This window comes from Octopus bimaculoides, chromosome 1, assembly GCF_046866305.1.
Source record: "Octopus bimaculoides isolate indiv1 chromosome 1, ASM4686630v1, whole genome shotgun sequence".
Lineage (NCBI taxonomy): Eukaryota > Metazoa > Mollusca > Cephalopoda > Octopoda > Octopodidae > Octopus > Octopus bimaculoides.
In genome coordinates this window covers 65,764,000-65,787,319 of record NC_142928.1, presented here as the reverse complement: position 1 = coordinate 65,787,319, position 23,320 = coordinate 65,764,000, and the positions used below count along the sequence as shown (strand labels likewise).

Below are 23,320 nucleotides of genomic sequence, written 5' to 3'. Positions count from 1 at the left end.
AACCAGTTACTGGTCCTTCAGAAGCTTGTAACCAATGATGCTCTTGCTGTCAAAATACAATATAAAATCATCATCATCAATAATAGGTTTTATTTAATCAACCATACTCTCCCTAAAATGTACTAAATACTATGAGATCGTCATTATTACTAAAATGAGATCATCATTATTTGAAATATATCAGACAAAATAATCTGGTATTTAGTTACTTCTGCTTATGTTCTGAGTACAAATTCTGCTTAGGTTAACTTTATCCTTTATCCTTCTGATGTCAATAACATAAATGTTATTCATACAGAATTTGTTGAGATACCCCTCACTGCATCAGTTTTTCAAATTATTATTAACACTTCTTTCTACTATAAGTGCAAGGCCTGAAATTTTGAGGGTGGGGGGGGGTCACTTGATAACATCAGTCCCACTACTTAACTGATACTTATTTTATTGACCTTGAAAGCATGAAAGGCAAAGTTGACCTTGGTGACATTTGAACTCAGAATATAAATCCAGAAGAAATGTTAGGCATTTTGTCTGGCAGTTAATGATTCTGCAAGCTTGCCACCTCAATAATAATAATAATAATAATAATAATAATAATAATAAAGGAAATTATAATTATCATATTTCCAATATTATTGCATTTTGCCATTCAATTTGAAATTCAAAATATTGCCAAAATTACCACCAATTGGTAGAGGTGAGAGTTCTAGTCAACTGAACCAACATAAGTACATGTCGGTTACTTACTCTATGTTAAAGGATAAGAAGTAGCCACTAGCCACCGAACTCAGAATAGGTTAAACCAAATACTATAAAAATGCTATATGGTTTATTCCACACCGTTCTCTTCCAGTTAAGAATCTAGTCAAAGGACCTGTTCAGTATTCTCCTATTAGCTACAAAGCTATACCCAACAATGAGGGAATGTCAATGAAAAGATTGCTTGAACTGTATAAAGTAACAACTAAATCTTCCTCAAATTACACCCCACTGTTTGGAAAAGGAAGGACACATTGAATAATTGTAGTCCTAAATACATAATGCCCCAAAACATAAGATGGTTATAGTTGGAATGTATGTGATCCTAACTCTCCTCAGAAAGGAGTGACTTGGGTCTCAACAGCTATTCCTATATATGTACTTGCCACTCTCTCAAAGTATTCTATGTTAATACAACATGGAATCTAGAACGCTGCAGACCAATCTAGTTCACAATACCAAAATCACCTCCATTCTATTAGATTTCTGACACATATCTACACACACACACACACACACACACAGTGAATAGATAGGGATACAATATCTAGATGGGTACCTTTCAAATACTTAGTTATAATCCAGATTAAGGCTAACTTCATCAAGTTGTAATGAACACCTAGAATTATTGGAAGTAAGCAATTTCACTACATTTTATCCGATGAGTATATCCTGGGTTCACTTCTCTGGATTAGAAACTTTTAACTATGTGTGAGTGTGTGTATGTGTGTGTGTGTATTAAATTTTCACCAAACTGATTAATCTTTAAATGTTGATTATGTTAAAACCTCAACCATTCCTACACTTGGTCTCATTAAAAATACACCTTTCTTGACTAATCAATCTTTAATGATTAACAAGAAGAACCAAAATGAATGAAAACCAAAACAATAAAAACCACATTTAGATTAGGTAAACCAACAACTGCTAAACAACCTATTGATTATATACAGAACGGATACGATGATTGAAAAAGAAAAACTCCAAAATATTTTGTATGGCATTGCAAAATGGAGCCAACAGAACTTTCTCACATTTATACAGAAGTTAGAGAAAAACAATGTATTGGTATTGTTGGTTGTGGCAGAGGTACTTATGGGACAGAGACAAAATGAGAAAAATGCAAATGGAGGAAGTTATTAAGCACTTGAAGATTCTGTAATATATAGGATTTTTAGATCAATAGTCATTACAGCAGAGATTGAATTCCAACAGATATATTATACAGTAAACACTTAACCTAATCTATTAGTATAATTAAGGTCCAATGTTTGATTTCTAGCTTACCAACAGAAGAAATTTTAAATACTACTTTGCAATTAATTTTGATATCAATGTCAATAACAGTTCATTAAACATGTATCTAGTGATTAGATTAGCAATTTCTCTTTATTTTTCTTCATTTTTTTTTTTTGTTTTAAACGGATTAAGATTTTCAAGATTGCTTACTCAGTTAATGAGAAGGCAGTTCCAGATTTTTGTAACGGACTTTTACGCAAGTGCAAATGAATATGAGATTTGATATAGTCATTAGTTGGCTCTTCCACTCTGCCTTCATCCCACAAATAATTGTACAATATTTCTGGAATTTCCACACTTAGTTACAAGACAAATAGAGGAAGTTGGTTGTTTTAAGCAGGCAACATATGAATTATTTCACAGTTTAGAAAATTATATATATCAAGAAAATAGACCTCTTCACTAACATGCACCATTGCATGTGTAGCAAGAGAAATTCTACCAGGAGGAGGTGGAGAATAGAGCGAAAAGGAAAAAAACTGAACAAAACAGTTCAGTTAAAAATTATACAAACTTATACACACACACATGTATATATGAAACCATATTTTCTGACAATCTTAAGTACCAATCATGCAGATATTTATTGATCAGCCTAACAAGATATATTTGTTGTTGATGTTGTTAGTTTTGAAAGGAGTGAATGGGTAGGTGGGTGCGTGAGGGTGACTATTTAAGAATTATAGATTTTTAAGTAACCATGAAATTTAGGTCAATTCCTTTGGTGTAGGCTTCAATGATTGCAGAGAAAGTTGAGTATCTGATACATGCTGCAGTTAACATATGTTGATAGAGAGGAGGGTTCATTAATGTTAACCAGAGGAGGGGGTGCAGCTAAAACAACTTTATTGCAACACTTAATGAAAACAAAAAAGAACAAAAAAATTTCAGCAAAGAGTTAACAACAAAGTAAAAGTATTTTAATAATCAAATATCTAAAATTGTAACTGAAAGTAAGAAGTATCAGTATTTCGAAGCATGTGATCCTGCAGAAATTTTAGAGGGACGGCAGTTACTTAAATCCAGGAATTAGGTTTGACCTAGTTTTAGGAATAGGGAGGCAGGGTTTAGTAACAAAAAAAAAAATAATAAACAAATAAATAAATAAAATAGCAACAGAGATTTAAAAATTGGATGGTAAATAAGTGAGGCATGAAATAATTTTCGCATGAATAAGCCATTAAACTCATCACAATTCACATTTTCACCTGTACTTTTTATTTTTATCTATATCTTTCTTATGCTGACTGGCAACAGTTGATCAATACATGCCATCTTCTGCTTTGTCCCTATCTAAATTCCTGTTCCTAAAGCTCTATTCCTCTCAAGCCACTTTTCCTTTAAACCTCTTTTACTCTGGTTAGGGTGAAGAAAAAAAAATGTTAAATGGTTAGTTCTAATCCTACATTACCTGATAAAATGATAATTTAAGCCTTATGCTAACAGGGCTGTGGAATCAGAACACAAAATCTTTGAATCCAGTTCCTCAATTTATGGTACCACTGCACTCCCAGCTCCTCCATTTGTAATTAGATTAATCCTATACAGCATACATGGCCAAAGTGAATCATCAGGCCACATTTTAGTGCTCTAATCTGTTAAAGTTTGGGTTTAAAAGCTACAAATATGCTGTTGCAGTTTTTTATATTATTTATTTAAGAATTTACTAACAATTAATTTTCAAAATGAACAAAGAAGCTTTTTAACCAAAAGGCTATAAAGTAAAAAGATATATAAGAAATAAACTATAAAAATACTATAAAAGAACATCATAAATATCATTGTTTACCAGTTCAAAGATCTAAAGCAGATCACAGTTAAAAGTAAAAGACTGAACACTTAAAGCAACATAATTGAACATTTAAAAAGAAATAAACTCAACTAGATACAATTTATAATCCTTCCTTTTGATGATTAAAACATTGAATATAAAATTGAAATGAAAGTAATATGAAACATAACATTAAATAAAATTTTAAAATTGTTGTAAGATATTGACAACTTTATTCTTACAACATTTAGTAAAGAAACTGAAAAATGATTCAGACCATGATGAACCATCCAACCCAAAAGGAGATGTAAATGATGAAGATATTTTTTATATTTTTTAATCTTTTTTTACAATGGCCATGCTGGGGCACTGACTAGAAGAATTTTTAGTCAAATGAAGCTACCCCAGTACTCATCTTTTTCTTTTTAAGCCTGGAATCTATTCTATTAATCTCTCTTGCTGAACCACTATGTTACAGGGACATAAGCATGCCAATGCCAGTTGTCAAGCAGTGGTGGGGAGAAACAGACACAAAGACATGCATGTGTGTGTGTGCGCCCGTGGTGTATGTGTGTGTGTGTGTGCACGCGCGCACACACACACACACATACATACACCACGGGCCTCTTTCAGTTTCCGTCAACCAACTCCACTCACAAGGCTTTGGTCAGCTCGAGGCAGTAGAACTGAACCTGGAGCTATATAGTTGGGAAGCAAGCTTCTTACCACACAGTCACATCTGCACTTATGATGATGAAGTGTTATATTTATGGAATAGAGATTAAATTAAAGATGCAAATGTATAATTTATGAACGTGTTCTTAGAAAAAGAACTGCTTCAGCCAAAACCTTTTTCATAAAAACCCTTATATCTGACATGATTATTTTCAAACTACTCTCAGCAAAACAGAAAGTTTTAACCCATATATGCCCATAAAAATTTCACTGTATTTAGATTAAACATTATGGTAAGCTTTCACAATCTGGAAGAGAAGGACAGTATACAACTGTTAGTTATGGTGTTGACTACCTACTAAACATTTTGTATGCTCAGTCAGATGTTTCCCGGCGAGTTCATGTCCAAATAGAAGCAGGTTTTGCATTGCGAAAATGCAACCGGAGGTATATATGGGTTAAGGTTATATTATGCTCTACATTTAGTTGGAAACAATATAATTTTATCAACAATGACTCCAGTAAAGCAATAACTGCTTCCCACTCTGATACTTCAACTCCAGCACCACAACCCTGCTTATCACTTAACCTTACCTAAGTGCTACTCTAAACCTCCCCCCCCCCCCACATTATTTGTAAAATGCGACATATGCAACACAGTAGGATTAATAAATGAAATACGAAGGATCTGAGGCCTCAGCAGAAAAATCACACACACTCACACACACACACTGTAGAAAAAGACTTATAGGCAGCATTTCTCCTCTTTATGAGTGAAAATAAAGAAAATGAAATCTCTTCAACATATCCTTGATACAATACATATATGTGAATAAACATATCTTAGAAGTAGAGGACATTAATTTTCAAGAGGCTTTTTCTCCAAAAAATATATGTATTAAAAAAAAAAAAAACTGACTTTCAAAAATTCTTTTAAATATATTAAATTCTAAAATGTCTTGTGATAAAAACTTACAAGTAAATCTTCCCCTCCTCCCCCACCCTATTTAGTAAATGGAATACATAATCTACTTTCAATTTCTTGTTAGACTAGAACAGCAGACATGAAAACTACAAATTCCCATTTTCTGACCACTATACACATGCACACACACACACACACACACACACACACACACACACACACCACAAAATGTCATTGTTCCTAAAATTCACATCATAGATTAAAGATCCATCTTACTAAAACTGGTGGAACACAGAGCTGTTAGGGTAGGATAGAAAGCCAATAGGATAGCAGGAGATTAAGAGTAGAATACTTCAAATTCTCATCATCAAGTGATACTTTCAAAATGAAGATACTTAGCTTTCAATGGGTCAATCCACCTTGTAACAAGTAGATACTGGAAGATTATATAATTTTCCTCAGTAAACAGTAGTAACACTTTAGAAAGCTGAAAGTGGCATAAATTACCTGCTGATGGTTAGCTTCCAATCCTAGTGGATATGATTCATACCTTATTGGCTTGATGTTACAATAATCAGAGATAAGCATGAGCGTATTAGATAATTGAGGGCCATGAAAAATTAGTAGATAGGATAAATTAACACATTAACAGGTTTGCATATCAATGAACTCTGACAGTGTTAACCAGTTTGAGCTGTTCAAGTTGCAACCACCTGAGCTGTTTACATTTACATTTACATCTGAAGGCTCATACATCAGTTTTATGAGAAATAAGTGATTAGGTTCTAAGTTTTTAAAAAATTACTTTTTATTACACATTAAATACTCAAAACATTCTCCAGTGGAGCTTTGATTAAACAAAATACAATTCTCAAATGGAAAAAAAAAATGGTTCTAGTTCCTTAGACAAGATAATCTTAATAATTTACACATTTGAAACTGAATATGATGAAATGAGAAGAGCACAAAGTCAGTGTTACTCACCAGATCAAAAGCAAGGGACCTCAGTATCAAACATTGATACCTTGCTCTCTAGATTGTTTAGATATACTCAAGTAGGGGCTCTATTACATATTTTAACTTGACACTACTCATCAATCCAGCCCCAAACTAGTTATCAGCTCACACACAGTTCCAACAAAAGAAAAAAACTTAAAGTGACTACGTCCTTGTGCTGATCATCAGACATATAACATCAGTATAGTTCCTGGTAAATACATAATATCACATTTACAAGATTTATTTAAGGTACAATAATTTTTTTTTTTGTTTGTTTTTAGATTTAGTTTAAAATCAGATTCCTGTAGATCCAAAAGATATTCATAAAACAGCCATCACCACAACCCTTTGAACTCTACAAACTTTTACAGATGCCATTTGGTATTTGAAATACTGCCCAAAATTTTCAAAGGTTTATTGATGTTTAACTTTCATATATGCTAACATCAATGATCTTACTTGTCACAAGTTCAATTGATAAGCATCTTCATTTACTTACAAGAAAAATAGCAGAAACTGGAACATAGATAAGTGTCTTTTGGGGATTTTTCTCATTAATATTCCATGGACATGCAGTGGATGAACATGGAATTACCCATCATTTATCATTGGGTCACAAACAACAAGGCCTTAAACTACTGTCTTATGTTATCAAAATATAGCTTTTCTTAGTCTATATAGTAAGCCTATTACAACTAGTTAACTGAATTTATAGCTACAAGCCCATCAGTTGAAATTAACCTGCAATCCACTTTCTTTGCTAATTGCCGAAAGATTTGCCTGCTCTACAAGGAAAGAGAAACTAAGATTGGAAAGATTAATGTTTTAAAACATTAACAGTTTGTGTAATGTGCGAACACACTGGAATAAATTCCAGGGTGCTAGCAGTTCATAAAACAGAGGACATAAGAAATTCAGCACAAACAGAAATATGAGCACAAGTGATAATAAACAGAGAAACAAATGCAACAGATTGACTGAAACTGGGGTAGTCAGAAAGTTCAAGAGCAGAATTTGCTATATATGCATAAAGAAGAAGCAAGAAGATACTGCATAGCCTTGGCTTGAGAATTTAAGATTTTTCTGTAATGAAAGTTAAGTAAGTATATTCCAGTTGCATGCTGTTTTTAAAACTGCTACTACTTCAACATTAAACTAATGGGTGAGATTCTATTTGGTCCAGGAATTTAGAAATACCAACAGAATACTACTCAAATTACATGCTTAAAAAATAAAACAATAAAGGACACATTAGACATGTAGTAAAAAGGAAAATGAAAAAGAAAAACACAGTCATGGCTGTATTGCCTTTGATCATAAGTCTGCTTGATCAAGATTGACTTCAGGCTAAACTACTACCACCTCAGTATGAAGTAGTGTGACACCTATTTCCAAACAGAGTGACTAAGACAAATAGCACAATGTGCTTCACTGAAAAGCTTACTACAATGTCAGTGACAGTGGTGCAATAGTGTTTAAATTTTTTTCTAAATAATCAGGTTGGTCTTCTTCGTAAGAAACTGTATTATTTCAATGTTTCTATTTCTACAATTCCCAGTCACACATTCTCTCTATTAAACCTTGAACAGTCAATGTGAACAGTAAATGCATCAACCATACCTATTTATCCAAATTCCAGTACAAAGAAGAAATTTAAAGAGACAATGAGTACTGCCTCCTCTTCATCAACTCTAACCACATAAAAAGTGGAGGAAAAAACCTTAACAAAATGGAAATAAAAAGAGAGAGAATTCCCCTTGAACACATTCTTGATACAACACATAAAAGAAAATATTCATATGAACGAGACCCTTGTTCCTTTCTCTTTTCCAACCCTCATGAGAAGGAGGAACACATAAGACAAAAATGCCAGAGGCTAAAATATTTGATTGAAAGAGTGCGCTGCTATTCGGTTCTTTTAACATTCTCCTTCACCCAGCTGTTACACTTCCACTGGAGAATTCCTGTCATGATTGTTCAAGTGATTGTCATAACAATAGCTGGCTTATCACTCTACTCAATAGTTAATACCGGCAACAAATAGTTCTTCTGTATTATTCATTCAAGCCAGGCTTTATGTAATCTTGCATGGTTTGTTCAAGGTCATTGCTGATACAGAATAAAGAAAAAAAGCTTTGCTTTACTTTCAGAGATTCACTATCTTCCATTCATATATCTCTCTCTCTATATATATATATATATATATATATATATATATCATCATCATCGTCGTTTAACGTCCGCTTTCCATGCTAATATATATACACACACACACACACATTACAACTGTATACTGTGAAGTTTCATCCATTCACTTATAGCCATTGATAGATCTCTCCCTTTCTCAACTTCTTTCTCTTTTCCTTTAAGCATGACTGCATTTTTATGTTACATAAATGATTATTCCCATCTGGCTCTCATTATCTCTCTGTATTTCTGTTTATTTACATATGTTAATAGTTTAAAATACATATAAACACATATTGTTATCTATCATTTTTTTTTCTCATTTGTATAACTACTTATTAATCTTATTTTTATATTTCTCTCTTTGTTTAATATATACACACACTCACATAACCACATATATCAGTATGCATATTATATACTCAAATTATATATAAATACAAACACAAAATATATATTCTCACCTTCATATATATATATATATATATATATATATGTCTTTGTATATATTTTCTTAATCTTTTCATTTGTTATTAAATACAGGCATGCCATGAGAGAGTCTGTAACTCGGTACAAGTAAATATCCCAAAGTGCTTAATTTACAGAGCACTTGCTTTTTAGGTTTTCTCAGATGTTTACTATATTCACTGATATATCTTGGCAAAAGATATATACATACAAATAACAGGTTTTGACACACTTTCCAACTACGATACTCTATTCGTAAGTTATTGATAATCTGAGGCTATGGTAGAAAAATCTCACTCATGGTGCCGTGCAGTGGGGTTGAACCCAGAACTTGCTGCAGGCATGCAATGAATTTCTTAACCACATAGCCATGCCTACACTTATATGAACCAATATAAGTAGGTATGTGCAAATAAGGGAAGAGACAGTGGTCAGGTACTACCTTTGAGTACTAACACACAAAGGGGGAAAAAAAAAAGAATGTATTATTTCATATTGGTACTTCTGAAGGAATCTGTGCACAGAAGAAGCTTGCTTTATCTCCAATGCCTTGAAAGTAGAATTTAATGAAGAAATTCAACACACACATACATATACACACCTACATACAATGCATATGCACATGCACAACGTACTTTAAATTTGCATATAAACAGCATTTCGTGACTGAATGTGTGCAAAATAATCTATTATAAATACTTAAACTTTTCTTTTTAAAACTGAATCTAGGATCTAGTATAGAAAGTATTTTAAGTATTTAAACAAAGTGTGCATGTAAATACATAATACATGAAAAATAGAAGAGATATAAGGCTACATGAGAGAGAGAGGGAGAGAGGAGGAAAGAGAGAGAGAGATAAGATGGAGAAGATGTGGTGCATACATCCCAGTTACAGGAAGGTATATATAGTGAAGTGTACAACAGATTGGATAAGGTGAGTTGATGGGTAAGTTCATGAGATTGGAAGATGGAGGGAAAGAGAAACTGTAGTAAGAGAGCAGGTGGGCACAGGTAGAGGATGTGAGGAGGATATGTGGTGGGGAAAGAGATTCAACAGGGACATGTTGTGTGCAGGTAGATTAGCAAGAGAGAGTAGGAGACAGGGGAACACAGTGAGCGGTGAATATGGGTGGGGGTAGGAAGAGATGTTAGGAATAGAGATGTGGGAGACAGGTTTGTCAGGGACAGACTGTGTCCAGAGGCATGGACATAATGGACAAGTCTTTATGGCTTCGATTTTATTTAGCTGGATAGGCCTTCTCTAGCACAGCAGATTGCCTCAATTTAAGATTCAAAAACTGATTAAGGCTATACATAATTTTTTTCAATCTACAAGGCGCAGGAGCAGCTGTGTGGTAAGTAGCTTGCTTACAGACCACATGGTTCCGGGTTCAGTCCCACTACATGGCACCTTGGGCAAGTGTCTTCCACTGTAGCCTCAGGCTGACCAAAGCCTTGTGAGTGGATTTGGTAGACGGAAACTGAAAGAAGCCCATCGTATATATGTATATGTATATGTATATATATGTGTGTGTGTGTGTGTGTGTGTGTGTGTGTGTGTGTTTGTGTCCCCCCCCCCAACATCGCTTGACAACTGATGCTGGTGTGTTTACGTCCCACATAACTTAGCAGTTCAGCAAAAGAGTCCGATAGAATAAGTGCTAGGCTTAGAAAGAATAAGTCCTGGGGTCGACTTGCTCGACTAAAGGTGGTGCTCCAGCATGGCCACAGTCAAATGACTGAAAAGAGTAAAAGAGTACAGAGAAATAGCAAAATTTGCCTTGTTTGCATATATAACACCCTGATACTGTGTGGATTAAGATCCCTGTGGACAGGTTGCTGGTATTAAATAAAATGCTAAATGCTTATGATAGGCAAATAAGTAGCTGCCGTTCTCAGTAGCTACTGGATTTGTGGAGTATATAAATAGACTGGCTGTTAATTACTCTGAGATTGGTCAGAGTAATGCAGATACCCCTGATGAGAAGTCAATAAGATTCGAAAAGTGATTAAAGCTGTTCGTCATTTTCTCAATTTCTGGAGAAATAGCTAAATTTGCCCTATCTATATATCTACAGCATAGGTTACACACACACACACGTATGTATACATGACTTAGAAATTTCTGGTTTGATACCTGGGTGTATATTTAGTCTATCAGAGCATGTTGGACTCTAAACTATGGTGAAGGTAAAAACCCAGGTGATGAAGAACTAATAGAGTTTGTGACAAACAGTTGCACCAACTTTCTACTTATCAACATTGCCAAAATGTGTGGCTGCTCCTACAAAAGCCTTCACAACTGGAAATGAATCATCTGTGTGTGTGGGTAGTCAAATAGCTGGGAGTTGGGCCCTCATATGTTGAAAGCAGTATGAGAATCCACTATATGTACATATATATATACACACATGTACATGCATGACTGAAACAGATAAAAGATATATAAATGTATGTGTATGTATATATATATCCACTAGTGTAGCTAGAGTGTGTGCTGCCCGGACCCCCACAAAAAACACATTTTGCTTACAGCAGACCTAAAAGTGGTTCCCCTTTAAAAGTGACATCCAGGACAGACTGCTCTAATCCCGCTAGCTATGTTAGTGTATATATATATGTGTGTGTGTGTGTGTGTGTGTGTGTGTGATAATGATGATGTGCATGCGTGAAGTCTTAGTACAAAAACATTTAGAGAATTTAATACAAGCTTATGGTAACAAAGCAGAGAAGCAATTAAAATATGTATCACACACCTTCATGTACAAATGCCTACAAATATAAAAACAAAAACAAGTTACTAGACCTGAGATTGATTTAGAAAAAGTCAATAATGTTTATAGTCACAAAACCCCCCCCACACACAAAATAAATAATAATGATCATGTTGATGCAGATAATGACCATATTTTTTATTAGGTGTGAAATAATAGCAGATTGAATCAACTTTAGAATATTATTTATAAAGTAAAGTTGACTGCATAAAGAATTTAACTTGAATAATAAGATGCCATGCAGTGCACCCACTCCCCATCTCCCCCCCCCCAAATAAAAACATAGCCATCTCCTACTAGTGAGTGAGTATAGCTTGATAGTAAGTACCATGCTTCTGTTAATTGTTTTAAGTGAGTTTGAACCTGAAACCAGGTGATTGCAATACAAGCTTCTTAACTGCACAGCCAATTCAACAATCCACGATTTCTGTGAGGGAATGTGGCCAAGTGGTTAGGGTGTTTGGATCATTATCATAAGAGTGTGGGTTTGATTACTGTATCAGGCAGTACATTATGTCCTTGAACAAGGCACTTCATTTCTACAAGTCAAGTTGCTGGTGCAGTCATCTCACCATCCAGATGTCACATCTTTGATGTTCCACTAGATCAAAGGTTAAAAGGCCAAAGAGTGTTTGTTCATGACTATGTGCTCACTTAAAACAATTAGCAGAAGCATGGTACTTACTATCAAGCTATACTCACTTGTAGGAGATGGCTATGTTTCTGCGGGGGTATGAGGAGCACGTGCACAATTTCAGGCTGTGTGGTTAAGAAGTTCAATTTGTAACCTTGTGGTTTGGGGTTCAGTCACACTGCACAGCACCTTGGGCAAGTGTCTTCTACCTTAGCCTCAGGTCAACCAACACCTAGTCAGGAAACTGTGGATGGAAACTGTGTGGAAACCTGTTATATATATTTATATATCTATGTGGTCCTCAGCTGGGTGGTTGGTGTTAGGAAGGGCATCCAGCCATAAAAACCATGCCAAAACAGACACAGAAGTCTGGTGCAGTCTTTTGCCTGGCCAGCTCCTGTCAAACCATCCTACCCATGCCAGCATGGAAGGCAGGCGTTAATTGCATGACAAATAGCATCCCCATAACTTAGCAGTTTAACAAAGAAATCAATCAAATAAGTATCAAACGTATAAAAAAAAAATGTCCTGGGATCGATTTATTTGACTAAAATAGAAATCCCTTCAAATTGGTGCTCCAGTATGGCTGCAGTTGAATGATAGAAACAAGCAAAAGATTAAAAAGTTTTTCCCAATTTATGTGGCTCTTTAATTTTTTTTTAGGTGTGGGAGTGGCTGTGTGGTAAGTAGCTTGCTTACCAACCACATGGTTCCGGGTTGAGTCCCACTGCATGGCACCTTGGGCAAGTGTCTTCTACTATAGCCTCAGGCTGACCTAAGCCTTATGAGTGGATTTGGTAGACAGAAACTGAAAGAAGCCTGTCGTATATATATATCTATATATATGTGTGTGTGTGTGTGTGTGTGTGTGTGTGTGTGTGTGTGTGTGTGTGTGTGTGTGTGTGTGTGTGTCTGAATTTGTCCCCCCGCCCCCAGCATTGCTTGACAACCGATGCTGGTGTGTTTATGTCCCTGTAACTTAGTGGTTCAACAAGAAGTCTGATAGAATAAGTACTAGGCTTACAAAAAATAAGTCCTGGGGTTGATTTGCTCAACTAAAGCTAATGCTCCAGCATGGCCGCAGTCAAATAACTGAAACAAGTAAAAGAATAAGTACAACCTGAAGCTGAATGAAATTCCAGTGCAATTTGTTGCCCCACCCTATCTCCATCTCCACAGAGAAGTTTAAAGCAAAATTGAACCTAGTAGGATTTGAACACAGAATATAGAGGGTAAATATACTGAAAGTATCTCTGCAATTCCATTTCACTTCACTGCTCTATACATTACTTTATAATAGTAAATAATAAAACATTACTATAGAAATGCTACGAGAAACAAGATATATCTGTTTCTTTGATATCATACCTAAGTAAGGTGCCAATTTTTTAGTGAGTGAGATACATAGTAAAACAGTGTGACAGTAAGGCATCAATGAGAAATTGTTTGTTCAATAAAAAGATTGGCAACAGACCAAATTTTGCTCTTTATACACACTTTATATATATATATATATATATATATATATATATATATATATGAGAATATCCAAAATATTTTCTTAAGTATAATTATGAACAGATTTTTTTGAGAAAGGAGGCTGGGCACATGAATAAATAAATAATAGTGTTAAAAATATATATATACTTAAAAAGAACCGCAAGAGAAAAATTAGGAAAATATATTTACATAGGTAAAAAAAAAAAAGAAAAGACATTAAGTGAGATGATGAAAGGGATCGTATGGCACGTAGCTACATGGATCTAGATAGGCTTCAATCCTGCAATAGATACTACATTATGTTCTAAGCCAAAACATGTTCTTTTCTCAAAAAAAACAAAAACTGTAACGTTATTATGCAGTTGAAGACAAAGAATAAAAACTGGGCACAGAAGCAAACAAACAGCAAGAAAACAACAGAAACACATACTTGACAACATATAGATATCGCTTACAACATATTTGTACAATGCAACTCAGTAGAAGAATTTAAAATTATTCAAAAGGTCACAGCAGGGCGCTAAAAATTTGATGACAAATTAGTCAACAAAACTTAAGATGTGCTAAAAGTACTGTGTATATGCAGAAGGAATATAACACTAACGCACTATAATATGTGTGTGTGTGTGTACATATAAGTAAACATATCCGCATATAAAGATGCATGCATATCTACATATATGATACACATATCTGCATAAATGGATATAACCTATATATATATATATATACACACACACACACACACACACACACACACACACTATATATATATTTAGACAAATACAGGTATATCAAATATCATACAAAAATTTGGGGTTTATTAAAATTAGCGCCACTTCTAGAAGCTGTGTCACAATCACCAAATGGCATTTAGAACCAGCTCCTTATAAGAATCCCCAGAACCAAGAATTATCTGGAATTGACATGCCATTGAGGAAAAAGACACAATTGTCTTCCCTTATTTCCAGTAGTCAAGGGACTTAGACATAAAAAAAAAATGAATAAAACATTTATTACTTAGGTAATTTGCATAATTTGAATAAAAATGAGCTATGAGAAATAACTCAGAGTAACAAGTGGTATGCATTTGAACACAGACAAATGCAGATATATCAAATACCATACAATATAAATTCTTAAGTTATTCAAATTACCTTTGCTTCTAGAGAATATGTCACAGTTACCAAATGGCAATTGGAACTAGCTCCATATGAGAGGGAAGGAATTCTCAAGAGTCAAGAATTCTTCAAAGTTGCTATGCCATTAAGGACAGGAATACTCTGTGTGTGTGTGTGTGCATGCACATATATATATATATATATATATATATATATATATATATATATATATATATATATATATATATATTATCTTGTTCCAACAGTATCTTTGATAAGTCCAAGGACTGATTCATGTGCCAGTGTCTTGTTTGTTTGCCATGGTTTCTATGGCTGGATGCTCTTCTTAATGCCAACCACTTTTCAGAGTGTAATAAGTGATTTTTTTCTTTTCATGGCACAAGCACTAGTAAAGATCACTTTATAACTTTAAAGGCTAAGGGCCGAATATGGCCCCTGTAACTGAAGGGGAATAGAAGAGAGAGTGAGAAATAACTCTAGGGAGCAAAATGGAGGATGGTAAGAAGAGAGGATTTGTAGGTGGGCAGGGAACAAGGGAGAGGGAAGGGATTACTGAGGGGCCAGTGAAGAAAAAAGCAGGGACAACCTTGGAAGTAGAGAGGGATTATTGTCTAAGGTTGGGGTTAGGGCACCCCAACATTATAAGAGGCAAGTATACACAATCAGTATGAGGGGACAGAGATAGGAGAGAAATAGACAAAGGTGGAGAAGAATACTAAGAGAGTCATTGAAGGAAAGGTAGGTGAATAAGGGCAGGGTAGTACCATGGTGGTAAGCCTGAGTGGGAAAGATGCAAATTGGTGTTGAGAAGGCAGAGAAGTTGTGGGGAGAGGACAGTGGGGAGAGAAAAAGAGGTAGCCATTGAGGTGCCGTAGTTTGGAGCGATGAGTGAAAAAGATGTTGAAGGGTAAAATAAAGATAGGAAGAGCAGAATGTGAATGCTGTGAAAGCATGCTAAATGGGGAAGCAATGGAGAGGATAGAAAGAGGGATTGGGCAAGAAGAAAACAAAGGGTGCGATGAGGGAAAAAGAAGGTAGGGGGCATCCTAGAGATATATGGGTAAGAGGTTAGATAAAAGTAAGAGGGTGGCAATACATACATAAATACATACATATACATAAATACATGCATACAGATTAAGAGTCAGCCATCACCTACAGGTAAGTATGACTGGATACCATGTTTTTTTTTTTTTTGCTAATTGTTTTAGGTGTCTATGTAGTCACAAGCAGACTTGAACCCCCTTGTGACTCCACCTCCATTTACCACTATAATTCCATTCAATTGTTGTTTCTTTGAAAGTTTATTATTTAAAATTTACCCAAGAGATTTGGAGGTTAGCAGGAATGGTAGGGATGTTAATAAACTTAATTATTCAGATGTTTTAGGTCAAGATCTGTAATGCATCTAAAGGTATTATGTACAATAAGACAAGCGAGTTTAATTTTCAAGTAGCAATGATGTTATAGTTGCTTGGCTAGCAGACTATAATATCATGTGTTTGCAGCACAAATAATAAGATTTGGAAAAATAACTAAGAGGGAAAAATTACTGCTTGAGGTTACTAATAATCTTCTTGGGGGTTCATTTTTATGTTAAAAAGATTAATTAGTCAATTTAATTGTAATCTCAATTGACACAATGGCATTGTAAGGACATTCAGGGTAACATCAAGCTTGCAGAGTGATATTGTTTCTAATTTATTGATTAGAATGTTTGCTTGGGTTGTTTGGATGATGTTACCACATAGTAGATTTGCCCTTTTTCTCACTGGATATCTGTCACTTTAAGTTTGTGTATTAATTTGCCTCTGCAAATTCTAGTCAGTGGTAGAACTCTTTCTTTTGTGCATGGGAGCCTTACAAGCAGAGCATGGAAACTAACTATCTGATAGTATTGGCTATGATTGTAAGCTAGCACTTTAATATAACTGCATGTCATTCTTCAAATCAAGGTTTGTTTTTATTGTTATATTTATTAATAAATAGTTTATTCCTAAAATTACCTTTATTAGATAATTATCAATTTTCATTTATGTCAAGATTGGCATATACAATTTGTGAGTTAGTCTTTGTTTCTTATATTTTGTTATTACTTAGTTATATAACATATCTAAGTTGAATTATGATTATTTGCACGTTTTAACTGTTATATATATTTTGATGGAATATAAGAAGTGTTCTTGCTTTGTGTGTCAAAATCACAATGACATTTGTTAGGCAGCTGATGAAGGTATTTTCCTGATTGTCTTAAATTGGATTTCCTTCTGTACTTATGGATCTACTTGATATTCAGTAGTTAACTTACATGATATTTGTTTTGTTAAGGTATGCATTACTAGGTACAGCTTTATTCAGTCTGTAAATAATTATAGTTTATCATAGATAAACTGTCATTAAAAGTTAAATAAGAAGCATATATATATATATATATATATATATATATATATATATATATGCATATATACAGACACACACACACACACAAATATATATCTATTTAATGTTGAGTCTATCTAAACAGATACAGAGATTTTCAGTTGTCTCAAGAATGGAAAGAAGAAATTTGGACTAACAATTCATGTAGACTCGGCTTTGAATAAACATTATTGCACTTTCTCCAACAATTTTGAATGCATTTTCTGCTTAATTGCAAATCACACCAGTATGAATCCTCAATTTTCTTATATACATACATACATAATTGGCAGTTATGTATCATGGTAGGATTATGTTTTTTAAGGGGACCATGTAGAAATAACAATCTTTTGTTCCCAGTGCAGGCATGGCTGTGAGTTTAACAAGCTCACTTTGCAACTAAGTGGTTTTAGGTTCAGTCCTACTGCACTGCATCTTGGGTTAGAGTCTTCTGCTAAAGACTTGGGCTGACTAATGCCTTGTGAATGGATTTGGTAGACAGAAACTGCATGAAAGCCCTTCATACACACACATATTAATCCAACCCATGCCAGCATGGAAAATGGATGTTTAATGATGATGAACATATGTATGTGTTTCTGTGTTTCCCTACATACAGACACTGCTAGAAAACAGATGTTGGTTTGTTTACCTTCCCATAACTTAGCAATTAAGCAAAAATGACCAATGGAATAAGTACCAGATTTTAAATAAAGTGCTGAGATTGATTTATTCAGATAAATCTTTCCAGACAGTGCCCCAGCATGGCTGCACTTCAATGACTGAAACAAGCAAAAGAATAAAAGTTGCCATGGCTATACTAGTCTAGAAGTCCCAATCCCTCTCTGAAGCTTGAAGAAACAGCTGGAATTTGCAGAGACTAATATGAATTAAAATGATGTGTAATGATGCTAATCATGAATAAAAACTAGGTTGCAAGCTCAACTATAACCCTTGAAGCACTGATACATTAGATTATCAACATGCACAAAATTATGTTGCAACTATTAATGCTTGAGTAGTGTAACTTTTATAAATTCTAAATCTCTCTTAACCAACATGGAAGAAATTTACCTGATAACATTAAAATGAAAATCTACAGCAAAATAAATGAAATGATGTTGAGCCCCCAGATCAACTAGACCTATTGTTTAGCTGTTAGGTTTAAACTCCTGTTTAGCCACAAGTCAACACTGACCAAGCAAATCTATGACCTATCCATTTTTTTTTCTTTCAGATATAGTGTATCTAGAACTACATTATCTTATGTATCCCTTTTTTTTCCCTAAGCGGGTGAAATGTGATTTGTGGGAGAAGTATCTTATTTCTAGCAGACCAAGTAACCACGTAAAAGTTGCAGGGTTGGCTCTGATTTGATGATGTAGTTTAAGTTGATGTAGTGTTAAATAAAAACACAGATGACCAAGAAGTTCTAATCCAACCACTGACAGTGGTTTGTATCCATGTCCAAGACACTGAACACCCAACAGTCCAGACCTCAAGGCTGTAAATAGATACTGCAGAGCTGGAATAAATCAATGCTATAAATAAGAAATAATGCGAAGTAATTAACAACAGCTTCATTTAGCTTCAATGCAGGGTAAAGCATGGAAAATGAATGGGCTCAAAGAGGCTGACTTGAGACCTAAATAAACAACATGAAGTCTTCAGTGGGTTACAGGAATAACAACCAAGTGTAAAGTTTTTTCATCAAAGTGGACAGAGGCAGTTGACATCATGTATCTTTTCCAAGGTTACAACACAACACCTGTTGCTAAATTTGAATTCATATCATAATCACTTCAGTCAGTCACACAAACTGCTTTTGTTTATATGGATATATTTATATATTTTACATTTCCATAACATACAAAAACACATTAGTATTGAATATAATCAAAAGTAAACTCACCAGATTTGCAGGATCCTAAACAACTTTGGTTAGTTTTCCGTTTAGCAGGCAATGGTGGTGGTATCTCCGGATTGATCAGGCCATTAACACTAGGAAACATCTGGGTACATCCAAATAAATTAGGGCTGCCTTCTTGAACAACAACCTCCCAGTTATTCTCAGCACTAGGGAAACGTCTGCCATTACAGTTCAACGATGAAAGACTATTTCTATTCCATTTAGTATTTTGCCTCTGCCTTCTTTGAGGAAATACTTCATCTAATGATGCATGGATAGGTTCATCTAACACTTTTGATGAAGACAAAGACTTAGGGAGACTGTCCTTCATGAAAAAATCCCAATGATTACTGGTGTTGGCATTTAAACGCTCCCCATTCCAGGAAGCAGTTAATTTTGACCGACTAGGATTATGTTGTGTTCGCATTCTGGGGAAAACCTCCTCTAAGGAAGCATGAATTGGTTCATCAAGAACTCGTCGTTTAAAAGATGGAGCAACTGAAGATTCTTGCAACAACTGCTCTAAAGAAGATGCTGCCAGTGAAGGCTGTTCATTCAGCCGAAGTTTAGTCATTGGATTTATCACATTAGCACTCACTTTATCACTTGAACTACTACTACCAGCAAACACTGACTTTCGGTTATCTGGTGGGAGTGGGGGAGGAACATCTGAGGGAGGCAGTGGGAGAGAAGGTTCAGGTAAACACAGGTTGTTGAAGAAAGGTTTCCCGGATGATGTGGAATTTTCCACCATTGAGGTTCCTTTAGCATAGTCATTACACCAAGTGCTAAAGGATTCACATTTCTCGGGTTCTCCTTTCTCATCAGGGCGATAGTTTCGAGCAGGCAATGGTGGTGCCAAGTCAGTTTGTGTTTCTTTTGGAGACATATCTTGTTCGTTGTTCTCTTTTGAATTGCCATTTGAATCACTTGCACCTGTTGCAATTCCTTCATATGTAGAACCTTTACTTGTTCGATCAGATTCTTGAAATGATTGTTTTGATCGGGACTTTTTGCGGATAAGGATTTGGGGATTTGCATAGAGTTCATCAGAAAACAGATCAGATGAATCCGGACTTGTATCATCAACTGAAGGATTTCTTGAAGGGCACGAGAATTGCAAAGTTGGTAAATTCAGACATATTTTTGATGCACCACTCTCTGCTGTCTGCCTACCACGGCAACAATTTAAAGACTGCAGTGTCGTTGTTGCTAATGAGGCAGGAGGAGGTGACATTCTTTCATCACAGTAGTACACAAGTTTGTTATCATTATTACATTCCGCAGGATGTAGCTCCAAATTTTTGGTACATTCACACATGTTATCTGTTCCATTCTGACAGTTTTTATTAATATGGTCTGCATTTTTGAACTGGCCATTCTTTGGTAATGCTGAAGATAACAAGGAGGACTTAACTTGTAATGAAACCCCATTGCAGCATAAGTCATTTGTGTCAGGGGTTTCAGGGCATTCAAGAACAGTAGAAACAGAAGAATGTTTTAATTGATTTAACTGCATTTTTAATTTGATTTCTTCCAAGCTTTCATAACCTGGTTCATCATTCAAGACATCGTTAGTTGCAGGTTCATTATCCAAGTCAATTGCAGACTCATCCAAGCTCAAAAAATCATTCCTTACTTCACCTGATTCATTCAACAATGGGCGACACTGCCCCTCATCGGATTCTTCAGTGAGCCATGATGGGTCTACAATATTTTGGTTATCTGGGAAATGTCTTCCCCAGAAAGAAGAATTCTGCCGATGCGGTGTCTTTTTCACAGTCGAAAATGGATTTTGTCGTGTGCGGGGTAAGCTTTCTGAACGTAATTTAGTTTCTTTCCAAGTAAGTCCTGCATGATGATTATTGTCATATATTTCGCTCTCACTACGTGCCATATAATGGCTATTGTTTGACAAATTTTCCTGGCAAAGACTGTAACTACCTTTGTTGGTATGGATCCTAAACTTTCTTTTCAACCGTCCAAGAAAACCAAGATTAGCTTCATTAACTGCCACACCGCTGCCATCAATCATAGTCTTTGAGGACGTCATAGATGTAGGATTGCCACCAATAGTTGAGTGAGCCGATTTCTTAGTTACCTTGGGACCACTAGCACCACTGCTTATACTTGTACTACAGCCCAAGTGACTGGCTGAATATTGTAACTGATGGTGTCGATTGTTATTGTTACGATTACTACGGCTTTTCCAACTGTCAGTTGCCTCCTTCACCACAGCCGCAGAGGACAGCGGTGATGAAGAAGGCGACGTTTTAGAAGTTTTCTTCGACATTGATTTCGATCTAGTTAGAGCAAACATCCAAAAACTGTGGTAGATAATTTATATTATGAAAAAATGGGGTATACTAACAAATGATAGTACGTTATGTATGTCTATATACGTACGCGTATGAATGATCAAGTGTAAAAAAATATCTCCCCCGAACCGGGTATATTTTAACCAGGTACAAGCTATTTGAATGTGACCTAGTACAATGCTAAAATGTTTATTTACATATCTTCATCGGAATCGTATGTTTACTAAATTTATTGATTTTTTTGCGCACTCTGAATCTTCTCAACGGAAGAGAAATTCTTAACAGATTTTCTTTGAAGTATTTGTTAATTGTAATAAACAAAATAAAAAATATATAAGAAAAAAGTGGGAGCTTCTTTTGTCAGTTTAAACCGAAATATTTGTAGTGTTTATCAGTAACATATGAAAAAAGTTAACAAGCAAGAAGTATTGTAATAATATATAACAACTATCACATATTAACAATTAGCAAAGCACTGACCATGTTGATTGTGGGGAGCTGATGATTTGCAGTTAAGGTGCGAAAAATTAAAACAAAAGGAGTAAATAGTACGGACACGAATTTAGCTATGTTTATATTACATCGTTTACAGAAGTAAAAAGAGAAATAGTCGATAATGGGTGATAAAACTGGCTAACATGTTACAGTTTAGCAGTTGACGATAAGGGCAAACACAAAGAAAACAAGGGCGAAAAAAAAAATTCAGGGTGGTCACAAAGTAAGGGATCCATAATTTAATTTAATTTTCATTTTCCATTATAAAACTACATTGTGTTGTTTCAGAGTGTATGAATGAAATTGTTTGAGGATTTTAAAAGTTTTCTTCGGAGTTTTTACCTGATTTATGTTTTCAAATTATGTGAAATCTAGTTGGGCAAATATTTAGTTAAGTCTCATACGTCTGCGTGCTTGTTGTGTGTTTCCTAGCTTCACGATGATCCCCTATTTTGTAACCACCCTGTATATGATGATAAGGAAGATAAACTGTTTTCAGCTTTAGACGAACTAATTGAATATAAAGCACCGAAGTCAGAACTGTCAGCAACAATATTGTTGTTCTGGTTCTTGTTGTTAGTTACAAATGAAGTTAGATTGAATATGAAGCGGGTACCTGTAGATGCTAAGACTTTAGTAGGAGTTACACAACTGGCAGTGTTATTAGTGTTGTTGCTCTTTGTAGAAGCGATGGTAGTGGTGTATTTTTTATTCTTATTATTGTAAATTACTCGAATGTACGGTTGGTGATAACGATGGTAGCGAAAGATAAGAGGTCGCTGTCGGAATTGTCGTATATGGTGTAGCAGCAGTAGCGGCAGTGGTTGTGCTGTTGGTGCCATCCCTTGGCCCTGTGTCACACCAAACATCACTCACTCGTGCTGGGGGTACAGTGCTGCTGGTAACAAGAATAGAAAGTGTGAGGGTTCAATGTGAACACACCGCATTTCGATTAGACGAGATGTGTTTGGAAGAAAAAAATAAAAAGTCTTACTTCGCCTAAACAACCAATTTTTTACTATAATTTCACTCTTGGCAACGCATTG

The 23,320-nt window shown here is 35.0% G+C and overlaps 1 protein-coding gene across 1 annotated transcript in view; it reads right to left on the bottom strand.

The window, feature by feature from the left end:
* LOC106877501 (uncharacterized) overlaps positions 1 to 23,320 on the bottom strand; it is a 259,046-nt gene that overhangs the window by 234,863 nt on the left and 863 nt on the right. The window contains exon 1 of the mRNA XM_052967242.2: positions 19,465 to 23,320. This exon is cut by the window's right edge and continues 863 nt beyond it. Coding sequence (XP_052823202.1) covers positions 19,465 to 21,781 — 2,317 coding nt within the window. The 5' untranslated portion in view covers positions 21,782 to 23,320. The remainder of the gene's footprint in view (positions 1 to 19,464) is intronic.